The 21,512-nt window shown below is 49.0% G+C and overlaps 1 protein-coding gene across 2 annotated transcripts in view; it reads right to left on the reverse strand.

Annotated features, from left to right (window-relative positions):
- SLC37A3 (solute carrier family 37, member 3) overlaps window positions 1-21,290 on the reverse strand; it is a 36,760-nt gene extending 15,470 nt beyond the window's left edge. The window contains exons 1-7 of one of the 2 annotated variants that reach the window (XM_004677086.2): window positions 20,995-21,290; window positions 14,317-14,477; window positions 12,966-13,074; window positions 6,756-6,848; window positions 4,000-4,083; window positions 2,085-2,230; window positions 306-402 (exon numbers count right to left, since the gene is read on the reverse strand). In XM_004677086.2, the coding sequence (XP_004677143.1) occupies window positions 306-402; window positions 2,085-2,230; window positions 4,000-4,083; window positions 6,756-6,848; window positions 12,966-13,074; window positions 14,317-14,405 (618 nt within the window). In that variant the 5' untranslated portion in view covers window positions 14,406-14,477; window positions 20,995-21,290. The remainder of the gene's footprint in view (window positions 1-305; window positions 403-2,084; window positions 2,231-3,999; window positions 4,084-6,755; window positions 6,849-12,965; window positions 13,075-14,316; window positions 14,478-20,994) is intronic. The other variant, XM_012721051.1, reaches the window with a different exon arrangement.
- Between the last annotated feature and the right edge of the window lie 222 nt (window positions 21,291-21,512).

Raw genomic sequence — 21,512 nt, forward strand, 5'->3', positions numbered from 1 at the left:
GAGCCTTCTGCTGGTTCTAAGCCATTTTCGTTTCCTTTTCAGGAACTACACATGCTAATCCTTTACCTTTCCATGTTTTACTGGTCTTTTCTCTTTATTTATCAGTGTGGGCACTCTTTATATATGAGGGAGGTTAGATTAGCTCTTTACCTATAACATGAGTGGCAAATTGTTTTCCCCAAGCTTGAATTTGTCCAGTTATGCCACCTGTAAACCAACCTTGCCCCAACCAGATACAGCTTTAGGTAGTTTTAAATAGCTTATTCACTTATATACTTAAGAAAAAGCTAGAGAGAAATACGTACCTCATAACCGTACTGCAGAACAGAGGAGGCGAGGCATGCCCCCAGGATGTTGCCCACGGACGCGCAGGCGCTCCACAGGCCAAACACCACGCCTCGCCTAGGGCGGGGACAGGGAGAGGGGGCGCCAGGTCAGGAGGGCGCCCGCGCAGGCCCGCACCCCGAACAGGGAGGGCCACACGACAACGAGCCCACATTCTATTCTGAGATTTTAAGTATACCCACATGTCGCTGCGATTTTATTATTGTAAAGTTCAATTTGGGGCCCATCAACTGTTCAGAGAATTAAAAGAAGATGAAGTCTCACTGTGGGAGAAAGTACGTGGATGTGAGTTCTCCGACAGGGGACGTGTATCTGGAATGGAAAGCACTCTTACAACTCGACTACACGACAGTAGCTAAGGCAAGGAAAAAGTTAAAGGCAGGATCTTCTTGGGGGAAAAAAAAGATTGTGAAAAGGGGCAAAAGATGTTAATGTCCTTCATCAAGACAAAATGCCTGATGCCGGTAAGCACGTGAAAAGATGCTCGACATCATCAGACAGGAGCGTGCGACGAGGCAGCCTGTGCACCCCAGAAGAGCAAACGTCACACGGGACCGGGCCTCGCCAGCGTGGCAGGGGTGCTCTGCAGCAGAGCCCAACACTGCCAGCGGGAACGGTACGGCCTGACCCGCTTGGAAGCGACTGCCCGTTCCCTTGGAAGATAAACCAACACGCCCCCAATGACCAGACACTGCCCGGTGTAACAGAAGGGAAACGAAAGCATGTGGCCGCGTAAGGGTCTGTGCTCCAGGGCTCACTGTCGCTCATCTGCGACAAACTGACAACCGCCCAAACCTTAATCAAGAGGTGGACAGATACCGGTGACATCATGGACGATGACTCAGTCATAAGAATAAGCACACGCGACACTGAATGGGTCGCCACGATGCTGAATGAAAGCTGAGGGCGGTCTCGACCGTATGATTCCGCTTATATAAAATTTTAGAAAATTCAAATTAATCTCAAGTGACAGGAGATCGGCAGTTGCCTGGAAACGGCAGTGGGAGGGTGTGTGTGGGGGGGGAGGATTCACCAGGAAGCGGAGGGAATTTTGGGGGGAGCTCGATCTGCCACTCTGGCTTGTGATGATGGTTCTGTGCCTGCCAACGCACATCGAACTGCATGTTGTAAAGATGTGCAGCTTTTCACACATCCTAATAAAGCTGATAAAAACGAACAGGTAGACGAAGAGTCTGATGGAGAGGACTATTCCAATAGCCCTGAGAAAAAGTGAGCAGCTCTGAACAAAGACAATGCCAGTAAAGCCGATGAAAGGAAAAGGGGTTCAGGGACCTCCCTGGTGTTCTAAGAGCTCAGCCTCAGCTCTGTCACTACTACGACCTGAGTCCGATCCCCAGCCGGGGAGCTGACCCACATGCGCAGACCTCTCCTGCCTCGCCCACTGCTCCCCTCAGCAGTGTATTTCAGTGGAGCCACCTGTTCTGCTCCCCACTCTGTCTCTGGTGAATCCTCTCACCTCCCCACACCTCTGGCCTGACCCCAGTTCTGTATGCATAAATAAATACATCTCTAAAACAAAAGTCTCAGAAAAGAGAATGAATGCAAAACCCAACGTCACTGTTGATAGGCTCTGAAGTCTCGCCCTGAGCTATTCTGACTTTCTAAAATAGAGGGGAGGAATGAGCAGTGTCAAAGGGACTAGTCCATCGACTGTAAGTCGGAACACCCCGATGTCAACGCCCTGAAATACCGACATTAAAGAGGAAGAAGTGGCATACCCAGCTTTCCCAAACCAGTTGCCCATAACAGCAACCACACACGGCCACCCGGTGGACTGCAGCAGGCCATTCACAATCCACAGGCAGCAGTACAGCCCCTTGTTGTAGAAACGTAGCCATTCTGTTAGCGTGCCAAAGACAAACACCTCGGAGAAGAAGGGAAAAAAAGGACATGTAACATCCACACGGACACTTGGGGGAGACAACTGTCGACAACTTGGGCCTCTGTGTGAACTCTCCCACGCCCAGGGCCTCAGAGATGCCTGGTGGCTCCCCAGGGGATCCCCCCAAAGCAGCTCAAGGGAGACAGGCTCCGAACACCACTGACCGCGGGGGGCAAAGTTGTCCACCCAGCCTCCCTCCACTCACATCTTCAACCCTGCAGGGCAACCCTCTCCCTCGGGGCTGTGTTAGAGGGCTGGTGCTGGGCGGCACGGGCCTCCTGCCATGGCTGCTGAGTCGGTCGGCATAACAGTAATTTAGCAGTGTCCACCACAACAATGCTTATGTCCAAGTGTTTTGTTCAAGTGAACATCTTGTTTAGAGTTAAAGCCTCTTTAGGGGATACTGGCAGGGGTTAAAAAATGGCATGTATAGGGCCCTCCCTGCTGGCACAACAGGTTAAAGCACCGCATTATGACACTGTCCGAAGCCACTGCAGCGCAAGTTGGATTCCCGGCCAGGGAGCTGACCCACATGGCGCGGCAGACCTCTCCCGACCCGCCCGCTGCGCCCCTCAGCCTGTTCTGCTCCCCGCTCTGTCTCTGGTGAATCCTCTCACCCACCATACCTCTGGCCTATACCCCAGTTCTGTAAGCATAAACAAATAAATCTTTTTTAAAAAATAGCATATATATAATAAATACTGGATGATTCCAGTTACACAACATTTTGGAACAAGCAAAACAGAAAAACGGCTGGTGGTTGTCAGAGGTTGGGGGAGAGCGAGGAGAAGGGTCTCACAAACACATCACTGGTCAAAACTCAAAACTCAAAAAGGCATGTGAAGGATATACTTCAGTTTTGAAAAAAAAATATGAAAGAAAGCAAAAATGGACATAGGTTTGAAAATAGTAGGCGTATGTGTGGTGAGCAGCCTGTGGACAAACAAATCTCTAAAATCTCAAAGAGCAGGTTTTTCCCGACCGACAAGTGGCAGGCATTGGAAACAATAAAACACAGCCTAGCTAAACCTTCGGCTTTCAATCCACCCAAGCTCCTGGCAGGAAGCAAATAAAGGTCAATCAACGCTGACAGTCGACAGAGCACTTAAGGCCCTGGCACTGCTCCAGAGCTTCAGTTACTCAGAGACCCCACGGCCCTCCAGGAGGCGAATCCAAATGCGGGAGAGAAGCACCGAGAAACCTTCAGCCAGGAAACCGCAGATGCAGGGACAGTCAGCAGCACTGACGCAGAATAAGCAGGCAAGCGGCAGGCCACGTGAGAGCCGTCAGAGCAGCAAGGGCTGAGAGGGGGTGGGGTCTTCCAGGAGCGGGAGACATGTCACCGGCCAGTGACTTCGGAGAGCGCCGCTCAAGGCGGGAAGAAGAGCAGGGCCACGGCGGAGAAGCAGAAAGGAGCAGGCGTGGTCGGGCCATGGAAAAGAGCAGAGTTGGCAAGAGCCACGCTGGCACAGAGTGACAGACCGGACCGGCGCCTGGGAGCAGGACTAGAGAAGACAGACCCCTGAGCTGCATGTGCCTTGGCGCCAAGTCGTGGAAGGCGCCTGATCTGAGCTTTAAACAGACCCGACAAGGCATTCGAGAGATTAGAAGAGCCAAGGTTAATTTTACTATTAATCTACATAAAAAGTAGGGGGATACCTAGATTCTACAACAGCGGACTCAAGGAAAACGGCAGGAGTGGTCACCCTAAGCGAGGCAGCAAGGATCCCGAGGACGCCTTTCCAACTTACCACCAAGGCCGAAGAGCACATGCCGAAAGACAGGACCCATCGCAAGTTAAGGCGATCCCCAACGATACCACTGATGAAAAGCCCCTGCAAGAAAGCGTGTTTTACACCTCTGCGTGACAACTCGGCCTGAACGCGTACTGCCAATGCCAACAGCGGCGCACAGAGTGGGCACCGAGGCCCCTGCCTGGGAGGCCACTCTGTCCGCGTCCAGGCCCGGCCGTCAGTGGTCTGCTCTCCGGCCACGTGCGCCTGAAGCGAGCTGTGTCGCTACGAGTCCTCAGAACAGGAGGCGCTGGGCGCGCGGGCTGCCTGCTGGGCCTGGCCCCGGGTTCACAACAGCTTGGGGGGCGGGGGCGGGGGTGTAGGGAGCAGAGGCAGTAGAGCTGAAGAGCTACTCTGTTCCTCCCCCACCAAGCAGGAGCCAAACCTGCGGTCACAGCACCGGCTGACTGACTCAGGTCTCTCCATAAGCACACCAAATCAGTGTTGCGATTGGAAACCTAAATTCAGACACATATCTCTAATAAACTGACTGTATCTGTCTCAAAAATTTAGAAGCCCTACGTCAGAATAAACGAACATACCAGAACGCAGACACCTACTCCAAGTCTGTCACTACCCACAGCTCCCGCTACGGCCAAGAGGGCGCCTGTGAGCACTGGGGCAGATTCTCCACCCACAGCTGCCGCTCACCTGCCTTATGCTATATGGGGCTGGGGGGCCTCTGAATAAGGTTTCAGATGTGGGGGAGTCAGTTTGTCCTGTGTGGCTCCAAATGCCTGGAAGTTCCAGAAGGAAACATAGCTCACTAGCTGACTTGTCATGGCTCTTATCTTTTACTTCACATCTACTGAGTCCTGCAGACAGGTACTGTCACCTCAGCTTCACAGAGGCAGACGCAGGCTCTCACAAACAGGTTGCATTCCTTTTTGAAACCAAGTTGAACGCAGCAGGTTGGTGGTGGCAGTGCTGGTCTTCCCAGGGGCCATACAGCTTCATAAATTACTCCATAAAAAGCTCAAAGAGAAGCACCCATGGGAGAGTGCCAGCCAAGCTGAATGACGACACCGCCCCACCCCCCGCCCCGGGATCGGGGCCAGATGATCTAAGATTGGTCCCAACCGTTCCTACAAACTTCCCCTTGCTGCATCCTAGCAGGCAAACATTCAGCGCTCTCCCCAGCATTTCACATCACCAGGACATTCACAATTAAGAGGTTTTCTGACATTTGGATCCATCTCAACAGGGGACATTTGGTGCTGGAGGGAAAGTCAGCCTGTCCCGCAGGGTACAGGCCCAGCACAGCTCCAGAGGCCTCTGCTCTGACTGGGCAGCCACCACAGACACTTCTCCAGCCAGGCCGACCCGAGCTGCCTAATCACAGAAGGCCAGAGAAGCCCTCGGACAGACCAGCCCTGCCGCTGCGGGGGCTGCAGCCCATCCCCTCCCACCGCTCTCCGACTCCTCACTGCCCTTCTCTACCTGCCTTTCCACCTCGCTTCCCCACCTCAAACCAGTCACCTCCTGTCTATCCTCACCTAATCCCCTCACATTTCGGCCAGCCTCACCATTTTAAACATCACCTGTACACGAAGGACTCTGAAATCCCACCCCCAGCCTGCACCCCAGACTCATATGACCAAGTGTCTACTCTGTCACCTGGACAGGCACGCGCATGTCAGGCGCCCAAGGGGGGCGCCCCACAGCCCTGGCACTCCCACCTGGAGTGGAGTCGTCCCTGGCACTGTCTCTCTCACAGCCGGGTCACAGGACACAACAGCATGGGTTCCACTTCCAAGACGGTGAGATCTACATTTGGGCCTCTACTACTCTTCCCCTGAATCCAAGCCACCAGCACCCTTCACCTCAAAACTGGGATCGCCTCCCTTGTCCCTGCTTCTGCCTCGGCCCTCCTGTTTAGCCCCCAGGAGCAGCAAGGGCACCTGTCCTAAGGGAGGGCAGATCCCAGCACTCCCATGCCATCAAGGTCAAAGCCAAAGTCCTACACCCAAGGCCCACCCCTTGGCCTCACTTCCTGCTACCCTGTTCCCATCAGGGTGACCTCACTGACCCTCTCAGGCATTCCCTTCTTAGTCCCCAGCTATCCTACGTCCCTTACACCCCTCACCCCCACTCAGGGCTATTTATTCCACTTGCCCTGTCTTATTTTTCTCTGTTGGCTTAAGCATATTCCATAATTTACTTACCTATAGCATAGTGTTACCATCTGTCTCCCTCAGCCCATAACCACCCCAAGAGATACGCTTTACAGAGGGGATATTTCTGGGTGACTCACTGATTCCCCTTGACTAGAAAGTACCTGGTACCTGCGAGGTGTTCAATGAGCAACTGCTGAGTGAGATGGACAGGTGGGGTGGGGTGGGGTGGGTGGAAAGGTCACAACTACAGCAATATCTCACTACTCAATCAGCAAATTCAAAATCCTCTACAATCTTCATAAAGGTTAGTCATTTCCTTTTATCTCTCTTTTCAAGTTAAAATCCTAGATTCCAGGGCCACCCTGGTAGCCGAGGGGGTCAGTCTCAGGGCTATCACAGCCCAGGAGCTGACCCACATGGCACAGCCTGCCTCCCTGCTGCTCCCCTCAGCAGTGTGTTTCAGCTGATCTGCCTGTTGTGCTCCCCACTCTATGTCTAGAATCCTCTCACACATGCATCCCCACCTCTGGCCTTCATCCCAGTTCTTCTACACAAAAATAAAATTCAAAACCAAAACCCCAGATCCCTAAAACTTACCACAGCGTAGGAGAAGAGGAAAATGGTATCCAGTGTCCCAAGAAAAAGCGTGGCCTCCTCTGCACTGGGGAACAGGCGGTTGCGGCTCCAGGTCTGCAGTGGACACAAGCACAAGTCAGCCCCTGGGGCTCCTGTTTCTCAGGCACCTTCTGGCCAGGCCCGCCCACCCTGCTGGAATCCCAAGAGGCAAAGAGAGCCATCGGCTGGTCACAGGAGACACACACCACACACAGGAGGGTCGCGAGGTCAGACACGACTCAGGTGTTCCAGACTGGCCTCTGCTTTTTCCCTTTAGCTTCTGGGTGAACAGCACAAAAGCCATAGCAGGTAGAGAACTGTGCACCCTGTGTGAACCAGACCAGCACCCCCAACTGTGCTCATGATCACGACAGCCGTTACCACCACCACTCACACAACACAACTTTTGTAAAATGTCCCCATCGCTTGGCTCTGCTAAAGACCGCCCCCGAGGAAGCTGAACAGGGCAGTAACGGCAGGACATCACACTCATTGCGCACTCTGTGGGTCGAGTCGCAGGCGCACACGGGGAACCCACCAGCATGTGCAGCCGCGGGCATCACCAGCGAGCAGAAACCAGTTTTCCTTGAAAGAATGACTGACAAGTGATAGTTATTCTGACTTAGGTATTTGGCAGCTATTGCCTCAAACAAGAATGACAGGAGCCTGTCACCGCAACATCCATTCGAAGCACAAGATAGACAAATGGCTCTTAATGTCAGGGTGTAAAAAGTTAATGGATACATTCTCAGGTTCCACATCGCAACTAACCTTTAAGAAATTGCCACTTGTCAAAATCTGGTGTGATAGCAAAGATGAATATCCATGATTAATGGAGAGGATACTTAAAATACTTCTGCCTTTCCCTTTATGTACCTGTGAAAAGCCAAATTCTCTTCCTATACTTCAAAGGCTCACTACAGAAGACTGCACTGAGAAGCAGACACGAACACCACTGCCTTCTAGTAAGGCAGACACGAGGGGTCTGCCACAATGTGAAGCGAAGCGATCTCTCACTAGGTGATTTTTCTGTTTGTTTGGAAAAACTCATGTTTCATAAAATACTATTTATGCTACCTGTTATGTGCTTACTTGATTCATTTAAAAATAACTTTAGGGTCCCCCTGTTGGCACAAGGGGTTAAAGTGCAGCACTATGGAGTTATCTGCAGCCACTGCAGCAGGTGTTCGATCCCTGGCCAGGGAGCTGACCCACAGGGCGCAGTAGACTTCTCCTGTCTCCCCAGTGCTCCCCTCAGCAGTGTGTTTCAGTACATCTGCCTGCCTGTTCTGCTCCTCACCCTGTCTCTGGTGAATCCTCTTACCCCCACCCCGCCCCCACACCTCTGGCCTGTACACCAGTTCTTGTATGCATAAATAAATCTTTAAAAATAAATAAATAAAAATAACTTAAAAAAAAAAAAAAACAGGGCCCTCCCTGGTGGCCCAGCGGGTTAAAGCACTGCACTAAGAATCTAAAGCCACTTCCGCATGAGTTTGATTCCCGCCTGCCCCGAAGGTGACCACATGGCGCGGCAGACCTCTCCTGACCCGCCTGCTGCTCCCCTCAGCAGTGTACTTCGTTGATCTGCCTATTCTGCTCCCCACTCTGTCTCTGGTGAAGCCTCTCACCCTGAGCCTCTGGCCTCTACCCCAGTTCTGTATGCGCAAATAAATAAAGCTTTAAAAAAAAAAAAAAGAATATTATTAGAGAAAAAGTGCAATCAGAAATTTAAAAATTCTTTCACATAAAGTAAAACCTTCAAACTATGAGAAAATACAAAGTGTGATTCTAGAGTCTTGCTACCTGTCTCTGTGCCACTCGGGGGGCCGGACGCCTGCCAGGACGGGACCAGAGCAGCACACACAGCCAGGCTGACAGTGTTTCACCCTGCGGCCCAGGCACCTCCAGCTAACTCTGCCTCCGCTCGCGCCAAACAGTCTTTTATCCTCGATCTCCCGGGGCCACGAGCACCTGGATAAACCCCACGGGGTACACATCGTTGTCAGCTTGAAAAAGGGGGCCCAGCGCCTCTCCAAGTCTCATGTAGTCTCTTTGCTCTCAAGAGAGATCACCAAAACTCCCTGCGGGGGTGGCCTTCCCAAGGACTGACAGATTCTAAAGCTTCAGCACCACTGCCAGAATCCAGCTGAAATTCGTTTTGCCTACTTACAAGTGGAAAGCAAAACTAAACCAAAAGCTAAAAGAACAAAGCTGACCAAAGAGAAGATTCATCAAACTGGGTAACAGAAAAAAGAACACTGACTTCACTGATACACAGCAAGACGACTTACTGGCGGGTGAGAAAGGACCAAGTGTCCACGGTGAACCAGCCCACGTTTATTCAGCCACAGGCAGACCAGAATATGCTCATGCCCACACACTGCAGCGGCTGAAGCAGGCGTGCCCACGGGTGCGTTTGTCAAGTGAACACAGCGCTGAGGAGTGTGGGGTGTGCTGTGCTGTCGGGGAGACCATGACAATGGCCTGTGTGGGGGCACGTTCCAGAAGCATAAAACTGCACAGTTGAAAGGTCATGTGTGGGTTTCCTGAGTGAGGTTTGTAAGCGAGTAAGGCTACGCCTGGGGTGGACCTACCCACAGAGAGGCACTTCCTGGGTGTGGGCAGACATGACCAGGAGCTAATTAATTAGTCAGGGTCACCCTGGGCCCACAGTGAGTGCTTTCAGGCTAGTGAGAAGCTACTGAGTGAGAGCAGCTGGGGGTAAAGTTGAGGTGGCTCGTGAGGAAACCTCCTCCCCCAGAGAGCTTCAGACTCACTCTTCTCAAGGAAGGACTGTCCTGACCGGAGAGCTGAGGCTTCTTAATTGAAGAGAACTAATTTTGTTCATAATTTTCAGTCAAGTTATTCTCAATTGTTAGATTTAATCACTGCAGGTTCTCCCCCCCCCCCCACTATGTGAAAGTAAAGCTCCTATTTGGAATCATTTGGCAGGTTATTTGGGGCTCTAGAACTGATATTAATCAACTTCTATGGGAAAAAAAAATGAAAAGATTCCCAAACTAAAAAAAAAAAAAAAAAAAAAACCAGAAATAATACCAAATGGGAATAGTCTACTATCAGATAGTGGGGAAAGCCTGTACCACTTTATTCCCTGTAAACATAGATTTCAGGGCTTTCCTGGTGGCACAAAGGGTTAAATCACTGCACTATGAAGCTGCCCGCAGCTCCAGCAGCACAAGTTCCATCTCCACCAGGGAGCTGACCCACAGGGCGCAGCAGATTCTCCGTCTCACCCGCTGCTCCCCTCAGCAGTGCATTTCACATCGGCCTGTTCTGCTCCTCGCGCTGTCTCTGGGGAATCCTCTCACCCCCTGCACCTCTGGTCTGTACCTCAGTTCTTATATGCATAAATAAATAAATCTTTAAAAAAAATGTAAACAGACTTTTGTTATGTTCACTTACTACTGTCATTGTTGTTTGTGTCAATGGAATCCAATACAAATCCTCAAGGTACAGAAACGGTTCCCTTAAATGCTTTCTGTACAGCACTTAGACAGCTATGCATAAAAATGAAAGCACCAGTAAATACATCTTGAGAAAGCTCTTTAGGGGACTTAAGAAATGTTGATGAGCACATGTAAACAAAGTATTTTTTAGAGTTCAGACTAATCTTCAGTATTTTTCTAGTTCTAATGAGTCCCTTCTACTTTGGATAAAAATGATACCTCAAAGGGAAGTTGGAGTTAAGGCCATCACAGACCCCAAAGCTAGAAGGAGTGATGGGACCAGGACCTGGCCACCCCACTTCCAGCAGCAGACTGGGCAAGGAAAATTCCTGAACTTTCCAATCTAAAGAAAAGGACAGAAGTCAGCACCACGCTCCAAGAGGCAGGTTCAGAAATATAAAGCTCTCCAAGGCAAGGAGGCACCTGGCCTCCATATGCGCAATCTAGTCAACCCACTTCCTCCACAGTCCTGAAAAACCACGACACAGCGAAGCCTATTTTAACAGGAATAAGACAAAGTAAATAAGTATCTAAGCAGAGAAGCTCAGAAAGAGCTAATGAGTCATGGTTGCAGAGAGGAAGGAGTTAACGGAGCAGGCCTGCTCTCCTTCAAAGGCCTACTGCTGCCGTGCTGCCCGATGGCCTCCAGGGACCGGATACGGGAGTGTTTCCCTCTTTCCTGCTAGAGAAGGCTAAAGGCGCCTAGCTGCTGTCCAAACAATGTGGCGTATGCTGAATACCTGCCTTCCTTCTGGAAGCCTGAATTTTCGTACATACCAGACAAAAGGCACCTCTATGGCCAACCCAGTAAAAACCCTGGGTCTGGGCCTCGGCTTGGGCCTGGGCCCCACGTGGGCTTCCCGTGTCACCACTTGCTGCTGGAATAATGGAGCACATCTGTGTGACTCCCCTGGGAGGTGACTTCTTGGGAACTTGGTCTGATTTTCTGCCACCTCAAAGTTGCTTTGTCCTTTGCTGTTTTGCTCTGTTCTTTCACTACTGTAAACCCCAGCTGTGACTATGACTATAAGCAGAGTCTGTGAACCCTCTCAGTGAATTTTCATGCCCAGGGGTGGTCATGGAAACTCCAACCCAGTTCTTTAAAAAGCAAAGGCAGCCCCAGGCAGTAGAACCAGAAAGGAAGGGCCTATCTCAAATTCTGGTGTACTATAGGTAGGTCAGGCTTTACCTGAAAGTCTTCATTATGTGCTCAGGAGCAAGAGACCTTCCGCCTACACTAGAAACTTCAGGAGCGGTTTTTCCCCAAATATTTGACAGCAGTCACACGCAGGAATGGGCTCATTCAGGATGAACTGAGATCAGAATGAAACAGCAGAGCACTTTACCTCACTGTAGAAAAACTTTCTAATAACGAAGAATTGGATAAAAATGTAACTGTCCACCTCAGAAAACACAGAGTTGCCTCTCCCCGGAAGTACTGAAGCGGAACCTGGGTGCATCTGTCAGTAGTGACAAAGAAAGCGTCCACAGCCTGCTGAGAGAAGAGGGCACTAGGCCTCCACAGCCTCTCTATCTTGGCAACATGCAGGGAGTCAATGATCCTTCAGCACACTGTGCACCCAGCCCTGGTCAAGACTGTGAAACCTAGTCTTCATCCTCATCTTCCCTTTCAGAAGTTCCAGCTAGCCCAAACTCCAGAAGAGTGTACAGAAGCATCGCCACTGGAATATCTGCTCCACACAGATAGTCATTTTGTGCTGAGAACAGCATTTTTATAAGACAGACCCTCCACAGGCCACCAACGAGGTCACTGCTTTCATGTCGGGGGAGGCTATTCATGTAACCTGCAAGTCTCTGTCCACTTTGGCCCAAAAAGGGAAAACAATGTTGAAGAACTAAAGCATGTGAGGAGTATTAACAGCTATCTACAGTTCCACTTGAGCAGGACTCAAGTTAATGCAGCATGGGCAGAGAGGAATGGGATTGTATGTGGAGACGGGACCTGAAGGGAAAATCATCTCAGTCCCAAATAGTCAGGGGAGAACGGAGTTGGCCCACCATGGGTTCAGGGAACTCAGTACAAATTCAGCAAGATACAAAGAGACCAAGCAGATGGCAAGTGTGTGAAAACGACACCGTTAAACTATATAACACCCGATGCGCACACTTTACGGGGGAAATCAGCAGATGCTGAAGAAAAGCTTGACAGAAAAAGTGGCACTTTATCTCACTTAACACAAAGGAAAAAGCAAAATGTGATAGGAGAAAGACAGCAAAGACTCTACCAGAAAAAGTGAGCAAAACCTGCCTTCCCCACATATTTGACAGCAGTCACATGCAGGCATGGGCTGATCAGGATGAACTGAGATCAGAATGAAACAGTGGAGTGCTTTACATCACTGTAAGAAAAACTTTCTAATAACGAAGAGTTATTAAAAATGTAACTATCCACCTCAGAAAACATAGAGTTGCTTCTCAAAGGCAGAAAAGAGCAGGTGCTTGTGTGACACAAAAATGGCCTGGCCAGAACTGTGTGATGTCAAGACAGTGAGAAGAAAGCTGGTCGGAATGGAACATAAAACAGGCCTGATGAGGACAAGTGTTGAAATCAAGCAGAACAGTTTAGATTTTATGCCAAAGAAAACAGGAAGTCATTTCAGTCCTACATGGATGAATGAAACAGAAAGAACTTGAGAAGAATTGAGGAGTGGTTGGGTGCCCTTCCTGACCCCGGCCCTCCTCCCCCGCCACCACCGCTTACCTCCGCAGGCAGCTCTATGGATCTGTTCCAAGCACTCGGTGTCCACTGCTTAGAGATACTGACTTTGACATTGCTGAACGTTTTTCTTGAAGCGTGAAGCAATGAGTAACTATGAAATAGAGACAAAAGACAGCTGACTGGAAGGCAAGGGAGATGGAACTCAATAAAATCAGAGATAGGTACCACTTGTTTGACTGGATTTTAGAATTCTTCTTTGAAGAAGGCAAAGCACTCCTTTAAAGAGCTAGCAATTGGGGCTCTCCCTGGTGGTGCAATAGGTTAAAGCACCGCATTATGAAGCTCTCCAAAGCCAATGCAGCGCGAGTTTGATCCCCTGCCAGGGAGCTGACCCGCAAGACGCAGCAGACCTCTCCTGACTCGCCCGCTGCTCCCCTCAGCAGTGCATGTCAGTAGATCTGCCTGTTCTGCTCCCCACTCTGTCTCTGATGAATCTTCTCATCCACCACACACCTGTGGCCTATACCTCAATTCTGTAAGAATAATTAAATCTTTAAAAAAAAAAAAAAGAACCAGCAATTGAAGTGGACTCTGCTGAGCAAAAGTGAAGCATAACCAGTCTTCTGCAACATGAAATCACTCAGAACTGATTCTTATACCAAGAAGATGGAGGTGGGACTAACCCCAAACCTACTCTGACATAACTAGAGAAATATTTTCCCAGTTTCTATTTTAATAAAACACCAAATAGTGGTCCTTTCAATAAAGGTTAATAACAAACAAATCAACACGGAGGAAATCATCACAAGAGCTGAGTCACCAGGCTGTGAACAGCATGTCCCTCACACCAAACAATCTGGCTTTTGTCATCTACAGTCCACTAAAGAGAACCACGGAGGCCACAGGGTCATGACCTCAGACCATTTCATCAGTGGTGCTAAGCAGGAGGGGCTATGACGCTCCGGGATTCCTCACATTGTCTCATCCATCTCTGCTGCTCAAGGAGGCCCAGGGCGTTCCCTGAACAAGCATCTTCTTTGTCCTCAAGCTCTAGGTTTTAACGATGAAGGACTTACTGTGAAATCAGGCATTCTCAACCGTAGCCCTGACATTTTAGACCCCAAAATGCTTTGCTGTGGTGGGCAGCTGTATGTTGTAGGGTGTTCAGCAGCACCTTCACCCCTACTTGTGAGAGGGAGAGGCAGTGCCTCCCTGTGAAACAACAGAAAGTGTCTCCAGACACTGCCAGCTACAGGTAGAATGGCCCTGGGAACTACGGAATTGGCTCCGGAAAGTACAGAAGGATGAACCAGTATGTCTCACAATTAGCCCCTGCCCATGCCACACACCCTCTCAACTTCCTCAGTGAGGAAAACAGCGAGACAGCACCGACCTGAAGAAAGTGAGCAGGAACACAACGATGTGATGATGGGTGAACCGTGAGAGCACAGTTCTTCTCTGGAAAATACTGGGCCAGGCCATGTTCTTCCTGGAGTTCCTTCTGCCTTTGACCCTGAAGCTAGGATACTCAATGATTTACGTCATTTCTTCCTTCTGGGAAGACAAAATACATCATTACCATTACTTGATATAGGCTACTTATCCCAATGCTGAGTCCTTTAGACTTATAACCAGTCAGCACATAAACAGGCCTTGGGGGGAAAAAATTCACAAAGGCTCATTGATACCAGAAAACTCGATTGATGGTTATGTTTCATGGCTGGTCCTTTAAAAAAAAAATCACTGGTAGAAAATTACATACTAAGAGAGAAAACTTGCATACAAATGGAAAAATCACTTATTGTGACAGGAAAATGAGTAAAGAAAACGAATAGGTAACTCAGCAGAAGTGAAATGACTATTAAACTTATCAAATAAAAGCTCCAATCTCACTAATAACACAAGAAATGCTTATGAAGGCAAGAAAAGGTTTGCACAGCTCAAAAAAGACTCAAGTTCAAGGCAACTTGAGGTGTCAAGATGCCAGAACTTTGCTCTGCTCTGCTGCCGGAAGTGAAAACCAGTACAGTGTTCCAGGCAGACACTCTGGCTGTGTTCACCAAGACACTCGGACGCAAAAATTTAATTTCCAGCAACGCATTCCTGAAGAAATACAAGATGCATTCAGGTCTATGAACGCAGAGTGTCCGGGAAGCTCCTTCAGGTGAGGAGAGGAAGAGGCCCTCCTCCTCCCACTACTGCTCTCACCTCTCCTTACTGTGACAGCAGCTGGCATGCTCTGACAGCCCAAAATAATCAGATATAAAGTAAGCATCTGAGTATAACCTCTCCAGTTGTGAGCCTACAGAAACGACCTAACCATGGCTGAATCCCATGAATCAAGGCTGTTCAATAACATGAGAAAATGTCAAGTGAAGAAAGTGGGGCAAATAAAAAGGAAACACACCTGTTCCTCCTCTGGGAATAGGGAGACAGGTAATCTTAATTTCCTATGTACTTTCCTAAAAAATCTACAACACAAGTAAACTTTTTATTATCAGGAGGTAAAATGTCCATAGCATTGTAAAAGTCCTATAATTTATCTGCTTTTTAGGGAAAAAGGTAAAGTGACAAAATAACTTGCCCAATGAACATACTACGGTAGTCAAGGGAAGAGACAAACTCTAGAGCCCCTAGTGGTGAGATTGGTGAATTACAGGGCCCAGACTGCCCTGTCACTGCTGGGATTGTGGAGTTTGCACTGGCCACAACTCAGGAGATTAACCCAAGCCATAAAGGCAGGTCCAGGCAAAAGGCCATTTGCATAAACATTTGGATAAAAGGAACAATAAGTGAGAGCATTTTAAATGTCTATCAACATTACAGCCGACTCACTCACTGGCTGTGAAAGCCTGACTCACCCCTGTAAATCAATCTTCTGTATAAATGCGTATCTTACCTCAGAGTTGTGAGGAAAAAGTAAATGGTGTATGGAAGGTATTATGGTCATTGTTTTAGGCACTGATTTGCCCAGGATGAATCCCACATCAGTAGAATGTAGCTAATTTCATTTAGTTCTCCCAAAGAATGTCAGCAAAATCATGAGCCCAGCAAGACTATAAAATCACACTCAGGCCTCCCAGGTGGCCTAGGGGTTAAGTATCAGCACAAGCATGTGACACAGCAGACCTCTGCTCTACTCAGCAGTGTAGTTCAGTGGATCCGCCTGCTCTGCTCCCAGCTCTGTCTCTGGTGAATCCTCTCACCCTGCACCTCTGATCTGTACCCCAGTTCTACAAGAAAATAAATGAAATCTTTTTTTAAGGTTTATTTTTATTTACTTATGCATAGAAGAACTGGGGAGAAGGCCAGAGGTGGGGGGAGGAATCACCAGAGACAAAAGTAGGGAGCAGCTGAGGGGAGCAACGGGTGAGACAGGAGAGGTCTGCTGCACCATATATGGGTCAGCTCCCTAGTTGGCGACTGAGCTCAGGCTGTGGTAGTGACAGACTTCAGACCTAACCCCTAAGCCGCCAGGAAGGCCCCCTCCCAAAAAATAAATAAAATCTTAGAAGGAAAAAATAAGATTCTACTCATATGCACTCAGCCTATTACTTAGTCCTTATTGTCCCCTAAAGAACCTCCCAAATCCATCCAGAATATAGATAACCTTTCTTAGATCAGGGAGGTTAAAAACCCGAGAGCTATTAACGCTATATTGACCTCCACCCCCAAAAGTAAGCACAAAGCCCCCTTGGAACAGCTCCAAGCTCCAAGCAAGCAGTCTTTCTCAGCTCTTTGCAGTGAAGATATTCACACCCCAAATGCTGTACTGAATGCTTCAGGAAAGGGTTTGGGTAATGAGAGTCTCTAATTTATCAGGTAAAACAGTAATTCCAGCAAGGTGTACCCCGAGACTCGGCCTACTCGCTTCAGCAGTAGTAGCTGTGTATGTTACACCAGGAGCTTTAAATGACTATCACACGGGGTCCATCAGGATCCAGGTTCTGAATAAACCAAGTTTTCCTTCGCTCAGTGAAGGGGGCAGAAAAGGCTTAATAAGTACATTGGGAAAATAGTTTTAAACATTCACCTGCTGTTGGCAGGATGCCACGTTAAATGAATACCACCACTATAACATCTGGGCCTATGTAATCACTGTAATTAATCATAATAATACCTTGCACTTATGCATTGCCTACATCCCAGAAGCAACTTCTAGTCATCAGTGAGGGCAGAGCCCCTGGGGAAGCGCAGAGAGTTTTTGCCAAGTCTGAATCCATCAAGCACGGCCTTCTTTCCGAAGACCATTTTCTTTTCCGCTCTAAATATAGACTGAACAACTGCCTAGCATTTTTCACGTATACGTAAATGCTGCTATAAAGATAACAAAATTTGTGAGTTTCGTTCTTCACAGCAGCTTATCATTTAGTATTTTCTCGATCAATGGATACTGAATAGACAATTATCACTTCAGGATGTGACTTGTCTTTTTTTAAAACAAAGTATGTATTTTCTGTGGCACAGATTCAATAGTGTGACGATGTCTTAGACAAGAAAATAAATTCTAAATGTAACTGTGTTATAACATATATGCACTTAGTGACACTTGCGTTTTGAAATACAGACATAAAATGTATCATTTTTTTGACACTATTAAAAATAAAATCCTCGCCTTCAAAAAGGACCAGCACCCTGGAGCCCTGGCCTGCTTTTCAAACCAAGTTCATAGTCACTGACTCCTCTGATTTGTCCTAAATCATCATCCGTACAAGGTAATTTTCTAGTTTGGAACATTCCACGCTGAGATCAAGGCCGGATAAAAGTTGGTGCCACATGGAACGTGTCCAGGTAAACACTCCCTCCTATAGAACGCTGCCTTGGCATACAAAATATTCCCAAAGTGTCATCTCCTATGTATAGCAGCGCCCATTCCAAACTAGAGGAAGATGTCAAGTTATACTAAGGACACTCAAGGAAACAGCACAAAGTGGGGAGACTGAGGGAAGGGGCACAGTTCCCGCACCCAGCCCTGCCCGGCCCATCGACACCATCTCCAACCGCACCAGCTCTCTCCCCTCCAGCCTGCTGACTTTCACACACCCCCATGGACGCTCCTCCTGCCTCAGCCAGGCATCGCAATCAGTCATCTCCATGGATGGTCCCCATGACGTGGCCATCCCCGTCCTGTCTCCTTCTCTCCCACAGAGGCGCAGCGCTCCCCCTTACCCACCTTTTCTTCCCGCTCGCCTGGCCCCCTCTCCCTGTGCCCAAGCAGCTGAGCTCTGCCAAAGAAAAATCACACAAGCTGCCGGTTTCACATTTTAGATTCAAAACCACAAACCTCAATGAGCAAGCAAAGCTGCCAGGCACGTGCAACTTCCCCAATCACTCTGCCTCCTCGGCCTCTAAGCCCAGCTTTTCACCTTCTCTCACTAAACTCCCAACCTCTCTCTCGCTGCCCCTGCCTCTGTCTGGGCACAGTGTTTTCTCCTAGAGCTGGGGCTGCAGCGCGGCCCCTGGGGCTCCCCCAGTATGGCCCACCCACCGCCTGAAATCCCTCCAGCACCTGAAGGGACTTCCTTTCCTTGCCCACACCCCTCCCTGGGGTCCCCACCTCCCACAATGGTGCCCTTTTGCTGGAAGTTGCCCCTTCATTTCTCCCTTTTACTCAGCTTCCAAATCCAGCCCCCTGCTAAGTCCAGTCTTTATTAGCTCCAAAATGCATCGCAGTCCTTCCTCTCCCGCCTTGCCAGCTCCCTGATGCATGCCCAACGCACTGCCCATCTTCCGCCAAGGCCAGGACCACCGCCCAGCTGGTTTCCCATCCGCACACCCACCCCAAGCTCACTCTGCGCACACCAGCCACAAACATATCTGATGACATGAACAAACCGCCATTCCTCTGCTTAGCGCGCTTCAATGGCTTCCCAAGCTCCAGACAGCAAGACACAACTCTTGCGCACGCCCCTCCAAGCCTGCATGCGCCGGTGTCCCGTAGGGAGCAGGGGAGGTGACCGCTGGGGCTGTCAAGAGGCTAAGAGGCCGGCAGTGACAGGAGAGGTGGGTTTATTTAATTGGTTTTGTTGTTAGTTGTTTTTTAATTGTTAATTTTTAATAGGTAACAGAAGTGGAAGACAGAAAACTCAAAGACACCAAAGGGGACCCTGGTGGCGCAGCAGGCTGGAGCACTGCTCTGTGAAGCTAAGCCAAGCTGGGCCGCAAGTTCGATCCCCACCCAGAGGTGACCCACAGGTTGCAGCAGATCTCTCCTATCTTGCCTGCTGCTCCCCTCAGCAGTGTACTTTGTTGATCTGCCTGTTCTGCTCCCACTTTGTCTCTGGTGAATCCTCTCACCGCCCCTGCACCTCTAGCCTGTACCCTCATTTCTGTAAAAAAAAAAAAAAAGACACCAAAGGGGCTACAGAAATGTCTCCCTCCCTGTTCCTAGGTCACTCTGTGCCTCTGTGCTCTTGCTGCGTCTGTAAAGTTTGTGCAGATTTCAGCATACGCTCACACACCAGCACAGGACACTCACCCTGCTTCCTTTCCGTCACTTAGCAGGAGCTGGGATCACCCCAGCCTGGGCATCTGGGGAGTTCTGAATCCTGCCAGTCTATGCAGCAAGGAACATTACATTCCCTTTCTACTCCCTGTGCACTCTGCCCCTCCCCTTACCAGCTCTGCACCCCACACTCCTACAATCTCCCCATAGGGAAGCCCCTTAGCCCTGTACCACCAAGCCTTCTTGCTTCGGGCCATCATGTCTGCGCGCCAGCACCTGAAATGCCTTTCTCCTGGGTCTTTACAAATTGCTGGAGCTCATCCTGGAGTACGCTGTCCTGACAGCTTTACCTGAACACTGTCCCTCACCTGTTTCTTCCCTCCATAGCATTACCCCCACTGAATTACCTGCTTTAACTGTTTACATGTTCATCTTTCATCTGTAAGTGCCACAGAAGCAGCGGCCTTTTCGGTCACAAGTCCAGCACATGGCAGAGCATTATCAACAAGGATTTGGGGAATGAACAAATGAATGAATGATCTGACTGATGGGCAGCCCTGAGTGCATTCAAGGTGCCAGGAACTGCCCCAGTGCATGGCTGGCATCACCTGTTCTCTCAGCATCAGACAGTGGAGAAAACAGATTTTAGAAATCTGATTTAGAAATGAAGCAAACATTCAAACCCAGACCTCACCTAGCACCCAATGCTATACTGTGTAAGGGAAAAGGTTAAAATATAGACTGTCTCCAATCAGAATTATCCCACCTTAAACCTAGAGGTCTAAATCTAAGATGGGAAAAAACACAGTTGGTTGGTCTCGTTTCAAAAGACAAGGACTTGAACATGGCAGACTTACTTCCCAGATCTGTTTTCACATTTGCAAAGCAAAGGGATTCTCTGCAAAGTATACTGAGGTGAGAGAAGTATCAACTGGGTATTTATGGTCACCCACTTTGACAGTATTGGCTATGCGGTAACTTACCACCCCAATGCTGACGTTCATACAAGTCTTTATCCTACATTATCTCATTGGAAGTCATTTAGCTGTACCAGCTTAATCCTTTTATTCAATACTAAAGCCTGCCTACAATTTTGCTGTCTTCTTAAATTGTTTCTTTACCACAGATATAAAATGCCTAGCACTTATCTGTAAAGTGCTCTCATTAAGGGTTCCCAAAACCACATTCTCCCCATCTAGCCAAGCACCGTCCCAGACAACTAGTTTTCAAGATTCAAATCTCTTCCTCTTCTACATTAAAGAGCTCATACTCAATTTAAGGGTCAGTCCTGTGACATTTCTTTATCACCAAGGAACAGGGACAATTCAGAACCTGAAATAATGAAATCATCTGATGCTGACATGGGGCAAGTGTTGACATGGGGCAAGTGACATGGGCCACTGCATTGATTCTGCCTGTAAGAAGTTATTGTTTCATACCCATTTTCTGATGCAAACACTGAAAGCCAATGAGTAACAGAATGATATATGAAGCCCCCTGTGGCCCACAGAAAAAGGCATTAAAGTTCCAGCTGGAATCCAAGAACCTCCACTTAACTTCTCTGAGCTTCGATGTCCTTACTTAAGGATCAAACCAGATCATTTACGGAGAATCTTTGCACAGTACCTTGCCAGGTAAGCACCAATGTCCCACCGATGTAAATATCCAACAGATGGGAAAGAAATGTCGGCACCAAAACAGGGAAGAAGATAATCAGATTTTGCTCAGCCCGGGAACATGTTCTTCTTCCTACAAGCATTGCAGTGAAAGTTACCAGGAGATCGCCCACAGTCTTACATGAAAAGAAACACCAAAGCCCCTGGGGACACATTCTCATTATCCCCTGTCAAAAGTGAGCATGAACAGACCACATTCGCCAAATGAGAATACTCAGCTTAGGAGGAAGAAGAAATCTGAGCAAATTCCTTACCGAGCCCATGACAATCACCAAAACAACAAAACCCAGATGTTCCACAAAGACCCTTCTCCCTCTCTGGCCCCGGCACATTCTTTCAAATGCGTCCCCACCCCACCCTGAAAACGACTCCCCGCGCCTGGGCTAAACCCTAAGTCCCTTGTCTTGCAGAAGAGACCCCGCCGGGCGCGGCGTGGGCCAGGCCGCCGGCTCCCCCGTCGCCCCTCGC

This window comes from Condylura cristata, unplaced genomic scaffold (assembly GCF_000260355.1).
Source record: "Condylura cristata isolate star-nosed mole 26May11 unplaced genomic scaffold, ConCri1.0 scaffold00005, whole genome shotgun sequence".
Lineage (NCBI taxonomy): Eukaryota > Metazoa > Chordata > Mammalia > Eulipotyphla > Talpidae > Condylura > Condylura cristata.